Source organism: Lampetra planeri, chromosome 28, assembly GCF_965212315.1.
Source record: "Lampetra planeri chromosome 28, kcLamPlan1.2.h2, whole genome shotgun sequence".
Lineage (NCBI taxonomy): Eukaryota > Metazoa > Chordata > Hyperoartia > Petromyzontiformes > Petromyzontidae > Lampetra > Lampetra planeri.
The window spans coordinates 5925817-5937373 of NC_136134.1; the positions used below are offsets into that span (position 1 = coordinate 5925817).

An 11557-nucleotide genomic window follows, 5' to 3' on the forward strand; every position below is an offset into this window, starting at 1 on the left:
GTATTGAAACGGCTGTATGCCGTATGGACCTGAAAACTCAATTTCCCTGTACAAGAACACGCGTAAACCGTGTGGGTTGACAGGTATGAGCTTCACATGAAAGGGTCTCAGAAGTAGTTCTGTGAGATATCATTCTGCAGGGAATCTTCTCACACCACGGGCTGATAACTGCTTTGTGATAGTTCTGAATGCATCTCTCGTTCATAACGTTACGCCACTTGCACGACAGGAATAAAAATTATCAAAGTTTATTGAGTAAATGATGAATACATGGTGAAGTTGCAATGTTGATGTAGTTTTAAATGCGTGTGGATACAAGCCTGTTTAAAGCGAGCTCATTCTCAATTTTAAACAATAAAAAAAGGAAACATTGCTTCAACCTAAATGTACTAATTATACGAGGTGTATCATAATAAAAAAGGAAACATTGCTTCAACCTAAATGTACTAATTATACGAGGTGTATCATGTCAGCATTGGTGGCAGTACATGAGCAGATGACCCTGCCCCAATTTTTGTACAGCCAAGGCCATGCCACTTTTAAAAATGTTTCGAGACAATGCGTTTAAAAATCCCCAGCGCTCAGCAAACATTGCTATTGTGCTCGCCCTGCAGTACTAAACAGGGGGATTACTTTGAGAAGCCATACTAATTCAATCCATTTTGTAAACTGTATTATTAGAAGCCAGCCTACAGACCATTGTCGCAAAGCGGTCTAGTCTCTAGGCTTGCCACCACCTTGGCGACCTTACATCCGGTGCAGGCACAGCAACGTCTCTGCACCTGCTGCGACACGTGACCTCGCATCGGTTAAAATGTCCTTTCTGTTATCTCTGTGTGTGGGCGGCGCGCTTTGAGAAAAAAAAACTACACTCTTTTTTTTATTCAAGCAGGTAAGGCCCACTCAGCTATATAGCTCTTTTTTTTCAGAAGCGACCAGGCCACAGATGATAGCTCAACGACGTGGCTTATCATGTGGACGTTTATATCAGCCGAATACTCTAAACGCACTTTGATTCTAATTGTAGAGTGGAAAAAGCGGAGGACCCTAATAAAAATCCACACGACCACGGGGAGAACGTGCAAACTCCAAAGATACAGGCGTCAGGGCCAGGGGATCGACCCCACGACCTTCTGTGTACAAGGCGAGGTAGTTAAAATCGTGATGCCAAATCCGCGTCATCGACAAATGGGCTTGGTGCCCAGACACGGCCCGGTGAAGTCCACAAAGCGACTGTTGAAGGGCGCGTGCGTGAAGCAGGCGGAAGCCCTCCGATCGCACTCGCAGATCTTCCTCTCACACCAGTCGTTCTTTGCGTCTGTGGAGGGGTTTGGTGGGAATGCAAGTTATCATCTGGGATGGCGAGCACCGATTAATGAAAAGCTTTAACGCTTTGATCGACGGAGTTTTTTGTGTGGTTGATTATGTAAGTATGATATGTTTAACTTCTTTCGCACCGTACGTAACCAGCCGTACTAATCGGAGGTGTGGAGGAAGGATTACTTGGGTCCCTTAAGATGTATGTCCGATCCAATAGCCTCCCTATTGAAGGCTGGGGACCCCTTACAAGCCACGCCGGCGTGACACGGCTAATGATGCCGTTCCCGTCACCAAGTCTCGTCCATCACCCCCCGTCCAGCGGCGCACGTGGGAACAGAGGTCAACTATTTTTTTTTGCCCAAAACATTTCTTGTTATCGAAGAAATATATAATCGATAAAGTAATTGTCTGCAATACGCCACTTTTATTTCCGAACGTTTCAGCTTTTCGATCCCACTTTATTTTGCCAATGGGCCATCTTTATGATCCGTATGTCCAACGGGCGTTCGTTTCTGGGTTGACTTCAGAGTCTCGCTGAGACGGCACTTGCCCATTACCGCACGTGATGCGTCCGTGTTTACAGGTGTAGTGGTAAATGTCGCTGTAAGGGTTGCAGCCGGCCGTGATCGCCCGGTTGTAGCAGCAGTCATGAGAGCGACAGCAGCTGTTGAGATCAAAAGAGACACAAGGTCGGCGTAGCGCTCGCTGCCTGAATACGTGCGCGCATCCGGCCAAATAATCCCAACACTTCGAGCGCACAACAACCACTTTAATGCCGCGAAATAAAGCCACGTCGGTCTGCCGCTAGGGTCCAGACTGACTCGGCAGGCAATTTCAGAAGAGATGCGGCGAATTGACTCGGCGACCGCTTCGGTGAACAACAAGAGCCTCATTGCCGAGCCGCCGGTCAAGCCTCCTGTCTTCTTAGAATTGCATCGGCCACGGTGGACTTCACGCGGAATCTGCGGCGGATTGCACCGCTTGCAACATTCTTGGCATTCGCATTGATTGTTGCAACGCCATCCTTAGTCGGCGAAAAAAAAAACCCCTTCAACAGGCTTCAGCAGCAGCAAAAGAACCTGTCACGCACTGTCCTTGGCATCAGGTGCAGCTATATGGTTCCAATGTCTTCGCTAAAAAAAAACAATGCACCGGACTCCCCGTCACATCAAGGATAAAGTACAAAACAAAATCGTTATCCTGTGCTCACCGAATTATTTTTCACGATCTCCCGCCATACCTCTCCACCCTTTTCACTCCACTGACCACAGCAAACCGCTAAGACTTATGGAGTACATCCAGAAACATTCTCATTGTCACCAGAATCAAGGACTGCACTGGCTGAGCAGCGTTTCCCTCATAGGCGCACCGATCATCTGTAAATCTCGCCCACGGCACATGCCTGTCATCCAATGGCCATCTATCTTCAAGCAGCAGTTCAAGGCTCTCACCTCTTCAGGCTCTCAGCTGCTCACGCTAGCATATGAGGGTCTTTTAGCTCTCGCTCCGTGCCTCCGATTCGATAAATATGCTTGCATTTCTAAGTAGAGTTTACAAAAATTCATATTTGATTATTATTATGAAGCATACATGGAGACTCAAGGACAGTCTGGAGAGCAAATGTGGTGAACAACTTCAAACAATGGAACATCGTGGACTAACCCATTCCCTCGCTTTGCTTAAGATTTTTCCTTCAAGTGATTTAAAAATAAATCTCCCCCCACACGCAAGACATTAAACCTGATATTTATTTTATTTCTCACAGCTGGAATTTTGTCAAATAATGTGAAAAAAACTAATTTCATGTGTTTTTAAGTCATTGGTGAACGGGCTGAGAACTACCAACTCTCTAAACTTGAGAAGCAATTTTAATAACGGGAGGCTGCACAGATTCGACAACACAGGATATAAGCTGCGGTGGCTGTTTGCTTAAAATAACTCAAGTGATATTTACCCTTAATTTGCAATGTAAATCAGTGTGAACAACGGGTCCAATAGTTTACACAACAAAGGCTCATTCCTAACAGCGTGCTTCAGCCGCACCGAACCTCACAAAAATAATATTCAGGGCCTACCTTGGCTCCTCCCACCCTCAACCAGTATATATACAAATACTGTTTCTTGGAATTTCTCTCACTTGATACAGCTATCGTGCTGTGACGGTTCCACCTGAAGACGGAAGCTTGTGTTGCCTCCGAAACGTCGTGATTTTAATTTCATTTTTTATTTTACTTTTATTAATTTTAATTTTTTACCTACGTGACTTTACCGAAAAAACCCTAAGAATATGGGTCCAATATCGCTTAAGGAATGCTATGCAAATGCCACTGACCTCTGAACCAACCTGCTAACCGCTTTGTTGGGAATTGTTGAGTGCGCCTTTGAGGATGCACGTTGCACAGTTAATCCTTGACGCGGTCGTATTCACACACATCGCGTAGAAAATGAATTCGTGGATGTTGTGTTTTATTCCGTCATTCTTACCGGTCTGTGGGGTCTACTGGCGCCCCCTTGCCTCCAAAGCCACAGTGACAGCCATAGCCGTAATAGTCCAAAGGCTGACGATTCATCCGGCACTCGATCATGTTACCAAACTGCACAACGTTCCGCCTGTACCGCAGTCTGTTTGAGTCCGTGCCCTCTGTAGCGCTGAGAAGGACTGAGAAACATGGACAAAGTAACGTGACTTCATGAATAATGAGTTTTGCCGAGTCAAAGGGTGTCTATGCTGCAATGAGCATTGGGGTCACTATCATATCCATTTGTGAGGCTTGCCTCTCATTCGGAGGAAGGCTATTCACAATACCAGCAAGTGGTATTAATTTAATTAAACCTGGCCAGATGATGGGATAAGATGACCTTCTGCAGGGATTTGAACTTGCATCCTTTTGATTGTAAGTTGAACACTAACCCGAGTACGCCTTAACTGAATACTAATAATATACGTATACACTGTAATTTGTAAAGCATTTAATTTCAGCCGCATGTGAAGAGACTTTAATAAAAAAAAGCAATACATGAGTAATACGACTGGGAAAGACGAGGTATTTCTAAAAATAGGTTTATCAAAGAGAGGCTGGCTGAGTCTCAAGATCGTGTTCATGTCTAGTCCTGCTTGGAATGTTTGGCTGGTTGCTTAAGTATTTCAACATGTGGGAGGAAAAACCAGCACACCCTGAGAAAACCCCATGCATTTGTGAGCAGATGACACTAAAAAAAAATCCATATTGATAGGCCAGACATCAACTTAATCTACACATTGCTGGTAGCCATGTCATAGGTCTGCATGATGTAAGTATTGCACACAGGATCATCCACCAACGATCCACCAACTCGCACTTACATGCAATGGCTTTCAGGCATCTGCCACCATGTCCAATAAGGTCATACAAAGGTCAGAAACAAAAACACTCCCAGTAGTTCTTTACGTAATTAATCATATTCTTGGTTCTTTCGGTAAAGTCACGTAGAAGGGAAGTAATAAAATAAAAAAAATAAAACATAATAAAATTATTCTCACGACGTTTCGGCCACAACGCAAGTAGCCGTCCTACTTGCGTTGTGGCCGAAACGTCGTGAGAATAAATTTATTATGTTTTTATTATTTTATTACTTCCCTTCTACGTGACTTTACCGAAAGAACCAAGAAGATGAATCCCTGCAGTCACGAAAGCTTTAAATCGAAATTTAATGAATCATACTTAGGTCTTTAGGGGTTTTAATTTTAATTGACTGGAATAAACAAGGAGTACATACTCTTTGGTTCTTTCGGTAAAGTCACGTAGGTATAGAATGATTCAGTAAACATTTATCATATTGTGATCATTGTAATTGTTATCTCTTTTTCACAATCAACTATCGAATTAAGGCTATTGCCCAACATCTAGTCGTTGGATTAAAATGGGATTCTAAACACAAAACAGAAGTTCACAAACACTGGAAAGAGGAGAAATTGCTACAACAAATTAAAAAATGTATCTTAAAATTTGGATATGAAAAGGGCAAATTGTGTTTGGACACAAAGATTGTCGAGCAACTGACCCAAAATATTTCATTCATACACCTACTATTCCCCAAGTTAAGGCTAAATTAGAGACATTATTTAAAAATGCGTTACGAATGACATAAGTTAAGTGGCTTAAAAATACAATAGTCTCAATTGTAGTTTAGCGTTTCAATGTGTCTTTCTTCTCATTTTATCGTGTATATTGCCGCGACTATTGTATGAAAGCAAGTATTTGATCTGGTATTTACTGAGTAATTATCTAAAATGCCCATTTTTCCGGCACCCGAAGATTTACTGCATACAAAGCATCATATGAATAATACAACATGATAATGATGACGAATGCCATAATTTCTTTGTTCCATCTCCAATTTCAAAGTCCACTTACGGGTGCTTTTTTTTATTCTCCCTCGGCTGCAAATCCATCTTTGACTTTGCCAACCAGATGGGCTCTTTCTTTTTAAAGCGACCAGACAAGTGACCTTTCCTGAAGGTGGCCATGAGATGGCAATTAAGCCAATGGATAATTAAATCTATCTGTGTGAAGATAATGACAAACATCTCAATCCAGGACCATCCAGGGAGACAAAAACGCTTGATACCCTCCTGGATAAATGTTTATTTAATTTTATTGTGAAGTCTGAGTATAATAGTGCCACTTCCTACTCAATTTCCACGTGTTTTTTTTATCGGTTATTGTCATGTTATTCGCCTTTGACACCCAAATATTTTCCTCCTCACTCCTTTGTGCGGTGTTGAGGTTTTCCGCTCTATTTGTTCTTCACTGGCAAGCGAGCAAGCTTTTCGTGGGCAGCGTTTTTACAACATACACTGTACACATGTCGACTGAAAAACGATACTGTATATGTAGCAGTATTTTCGCAGAGGAAACAATGGTGCAAGAATCTTACATACCACCGCCTCTGTCAACACGACAGTATAAATGAGTTGCACAGCAGTTAGTCGAACAGTGGTTCGCGTGGTGGGGTAAAGTGTGGGTACTCCTACCTCTTCCAAGACGGCTAGCCAGTGTGGAAGGCTAAGACAAAATATCCTCGGTAAGGGCTGTCTAGAGCTCCCACTGGTTGAGGCACCTTCTGCCAGTAATGGCGTGAGCAAAGTAATTGCAGGAGCTGCACCTTTACCACTTTACTGTAGGTATGCAGAGCATGTACACAACTAACATTGACCCATATAGTCTTAAACCGGCACGTTTTTGTGCGTATATATACTGCCCCATAAAAAAAATGCATGGTGAGGTTTATCAGCATACCATGTGTAGTATTTAATATACTGACAATTTATTGTCTCTTTAAAATGCCTTCAGCTGCATTGCGTTCTTAATGTCAGTAACTCACGCCGTTATAACAGAGTCGTACCAAGTTGCATCTCTGGCTGAAAAAGGAGCTAATAAAAATCCAGTGCACATCATAAAGCACACACACACGCACAATACGACACCCTCCGTTTAAAACGGAGTGCTGCACATTGCTTCACGTTATTCTCCGACACGTTTACGATCGGTTTCGCGTGGATCAGAAATTGCCTTACCTCCGAACAAGCAAGCTGCAGTCCACAATGCACGATCCATGGCTTCTGGTCGATTTCGACAAAAACCTGCCAAACACAACCGTTCCCTCGAAAGTCCAATAAAACTGGCGCTTAGATTTCAGTTCACACGCGCGCAGCGTACTAGCCTCCCGGCTCGAGTAAGGGCAATTGCTTCACTGGGTGGATATTTCTGACATCAGGTATATATAAAAAATAAATACATCCGAATACAAGTCTGGCTGTTACTTTGTTGTCGTGCAGAGCATACGGGACATTTTAGTTTTTCCGAGTTGGCACTGTTGAGTTAAATTGGTGACTTGTGGGGAAATAGCCACATGAATGTTAATGGCTTTGCCAGAAATGTCAGCTCCCAATAAAACCCAGACTTTGCGATTGTTGTGCCTCCAGCCTAAACATTTAATTTTAAACAGGCCCCTTGGCATGTGTGCCTGTGAGTGGCTGTGCTTGTGTGCACTCGTGTGTTACAATGTGATGGTCTGGATATTTTCAAGTTTGGTTTTCACGAAAAATAGAATTCGTGGAATCAAGAAGATTCACTGAATGATGTACGTGTTTTAAGCGGATTACAGTGCATGTGAGTATGTGTGTGTTTGTATGTGCTTAGTTTTTTTCTCGTTACACTAAAGCAATCCTTTTATGGATCTGTTAGTGCCTTGTTTATCTCTACATATGAACACACGTATGTTTTTATTGAATTACAACACAAGTGAATTAGGTTAACATGTGTAAAGTGACACCTTTTTTTGCAAAGAGTCATGTTTACATAGACCACAATACCTGCAGTCATAAAGCAAACAAAAACTTAACTCTGATAATGTGCATTATCAGAGTTATGTGCATTATCAGAGTTATGTTTTTTGTTTGCATTATGACTGCAGATATTGTGGTCTATGTAAACATGACTCCTTGTAAAAAAGGTGTCAGTTTTGTTGCCAGATAGAAGGGTAAAAAACCAATTGTCATATTTTTACTGGCAAATGAGGTTCCAATGGTGTGTAAAGTTACTCCAAGCTAACACTTGTAAAATTGTGCTGTTGTCTGTCTGTATGTGCTTTGCATATGTTTTTTATGCATATGTCGGTGCTTTATGTGTGTAAGACATTCAAAGACACATGCAGATACTTGCCGAAAACTGTTTAAGGGCCGGGGACCTGGCATGAAAGATGAGCCATTTATAAATCAAACACTCACTCACCACTACAGTCCAATGGTTTATTACTGGAAATAAAAATCCATTAAGTGTATTGTCAGTGAATGTTAATGACTTTTTGAGAAATGCAAGATGAAAATACTTTTCTGCCATCGTCATTAACAATGCCGTCTCTTCATAAAAGATAGACACTTGGACAAAATACCAGCTTGTTTTATATTTTACACAGTGTGTCAGTTGTGAGGCAATGTGTATAGCATTCTGTTGAATTATTTTATGCCTGTGTAGTAAGTATTCAGGAGGCTTGACGACGGGATCGGAGGCACACTTATTTATTAACACCAACTTGTGTACAGTAGCGGGTACACACAGTACTTAAGGGGTTAACGTCCCCTTTACTCAACTAACAGGGAGACACAACATCTAACCCCACTAACCTAAGCCCAAGTCCTCCACTACGGAGCTAAGGGAGGCTACCTATCCCAGCCCTGGTCAAGCTGGGATCCCGGCACCCTGAGTCTGGGCTCTCGGGGCCACGCCACCGGCTTGCCCTGGTCGGCCCTGACAAGGACAGCGAGCCAGGGGAGCTCTGGGGCCTATGCTAGCTGGTCTTCAGTCTTCGCTGGTTAAAGCTGATACTCCGACCTCGAGCACTCTGGCTCACCACCTTTTATAGTACTCGGCCCCCGGGAGGGGCCCGTGGGGGATGCAGGTGCGGACGTCGGTGTGAGCACCCCCTCTGTGTACGGCCCTAACCACACCCCTTGTGTTTGTTAGCCATCCGCGCCCATACACAATTACACCTCTACACCTGTGATATTTACATTTGACAACATGCTTCTTAGAAAATAATTTGTCATCAGTCACATATGGATAAAAAAATATTAACAAATTAAAAACGTTCATAAAGAATAACATAATTATGTATAGTCTTGTTTCATCCTCACAATACATTTGACAATTTTATAATCCCCACTTCATCATGAAAACATGCATTTGTATGGTTTTCATTCATTCCATATGGGCATGTGAGCGAGGTTTGGCTCTGAACCATCACTCTAAATGTACTATGGCGCAAGGCCCAGCTCTACAGATGGCTCCCACTGGAACAGTTAAGACTTTTCCCTTCCCGCTCACCCTCGTGATGAGCCAATGAATGACCTTACCGTGGCTTGAGTGAACCCTCCCTGCAATTTAACTATGGTAGGCAGATGTTTGTCTTTCTCATCATGTTAGTGGGAAGGCATTGCTCAGAGACTCAGTTGGAAGGTAAAGGTGCATCCTTGTGGCTTGCCTTCAAAAGTCACTGCTGGCAGACGGCCATCTACTCGAGGATATCTGGGCCTACCCTTTTATGCTTGCCAGACATCTTGGAATAGGTAGGTGTACCTATACTTTACCTCACCACGCACCACTTGCCGAACAACTAATTGAGGTGGTACCCATTTATACTGCTGGGTGGACAGAGGCGCGGTTTTATGAAACATCCCCATTGTTTCAACTGCCACCACCTCTGCATTGCAAGCCCAGAGTGCAAGCCATTGCACCATGGCACCATCCATTAATTTGTAGAGGGCCCGAAATATTGTTCTGGTTTGGTGCGCAGTGTGCCATAAATGCTAATTCTGGGTTGGATTATTTCCAGATGTAAACACTATTATCGCCATAAATGTGTAACGTTGCCTACATTTTGCTATGTACAAACAGTCAGAGAAGACGGTGACAATCATGCATATTTTGTACCCAGAATGGGTAATATAATTTCTAAAAATATATTACTTCACAATTGTAACAATCTGTAAATTGTTTTAAACACTCTTATACTTATTGATCCTATAACTTTCTATACAGCTCTCACAACCTAGCTACTCCCTTCCTCTCCAGGCTTAACTGCCCCCAACATATATTTCACTCCATTGTATATCGACTCTCCTACTTCCTAAATTTCCCCAACTGACGGCTTCGGGCTGCCCGTTAACTGACCCAATGACAGCCTTGCTACTGCCCGTTTACTGCCCCAACTGACAGCCTTGTGGCTGCCCGTTAACTGCCCCAACTGACAGCCTCGCGGCTGTCGTTAACTGCCCCAACTGACAGCCTTGTCGCTGCCCGTTAACTGCCCCAACTGACAGCTTCGTGGCTGCCTGTTAACTGCCCCAACTGACAGCCTTGCGACTGCCTGTTTACTGCCCCAACTGACAGCCTCGCGGCTGCCGTTAACTGCCCCAACTGACAGCCTTGCGACTGCCCGTTTACTGCCCCAACTGACAACCTTGCGGCTGCCGTTAACTGCCCCAACTGACAGCCTTGCGACTGCCTGTTAACTGCCCCAACTGACAGCCTCGTGGCTGCCCATTAATTGCCCTGACAGCTTGATGGCTGCCCATTAACTGCCCCAACTGACAGCCTCGTGGCTGCCCATTAACTGCCCCAACTGACAGCCCCGTGGCTGCCCGTTTACAGCCCCAACTGACAGCCTCGTGGCTGCCCGTTAACTGCCCCAAACTCCACCTTACACCCACGAGCTGCAGGAGCCAGTGGCTCCGTCCACTCAGTGGCGCCGACAAGGCTCACGCTCAGCACCACCAGTGGGCAGTCCCAACCCGGAGCTCCCCGCCGTGATGCCACCTCCCCCCATCAGCATACAGCCCCTCAACTTCTTTATACACAAGGATCGTCTTCACTACATATGCACACAGTGGCGATTTCCCTGCCTTTTTACCTGCTCTTGTTATTCACTCTATATTTAACATGTAAAAAATATATATAAATAATATGTATCTATCTAGAATTGCAGCATATATATATTAATGATACCTGTAGTTATGATTTTGAATTCGTGCACTGCTGTGACCACCCATATGAATTGAGGGAAACGTTCACAGAAATGGGAAGACGTTGCAGCGTTCACAAAGACCACAATTTTCTTTCCGAGCCATCACATTTTGCCACGGTAATATTGGATACATTGATGGGATAACGTTTGCATGAGGTAGTAGACCATGCTCACCTCAGCGGTGTTGTCTGGTAAGGGGTGACAGTTAAACTATCAGGGGTCAGTCATAATATGGTCACTTGAGTAGTTTGTGAATGCATAAAGTTGGATGAAGGTTTGACGAGTCAAGATTGTTCAGAAATGTAAATATTTTGCCGGATCTTGGGTCAGCTCGTAGGCGTGTGTAAACTCTGTTACCTTGATCTATTATATCCTTGACTCTTTGTTTCATGCCTCGATCCGTAAAAGGTGACTCCACGGAAACTTCTGTGGCCCAAATCCTACAGGGCACATCATAGGCTGCTTGTTGCTATCATGTTTGCGAGTGGTATGTTTTATATTTCTCTCTAGGTTAAACAACTTCCCCAATTAAACTATCATTTGTTACCATGAGAAGCAGCGGTATTATACTGTACTAACTTATAAAACAACAACAAACCACGATTATTTTAAATGGGCTTCATGCAAAATGTTTGGTGGGTGGTGGGGGGTGTGCGATGAGCCTGATCATGTA

General features: G+C 43.7%; 1 protein-coding gene across 1 annotated transcript; it reads right to left on the minus strand.

The window, feature by feature from the left end:
• Positions 1-232: 232 nt before the first annotated feature.
• On the minus strand, positions 233-6917 carry LOC144728261 (acidic phospholipase A2 homolog). Its single transcript, XM_078607569.1, has 4 exons — positions 6878-6917; positions 3805-3979; positions 1878-1984; positions 233-1318 (listed from the first exon to the last, which is right to left on the minus strand). Exons 1-4 carry the CDS (start codon positions 6915-6917, stop codon positions 1179-1181), a joined length of 462 nt encoding a protein of 153 aa, XP_078463695.1. The 3' UTR covers positions 233-1178.
• Positions 6918-11557: the final 4640 nt, after the last annotated feature.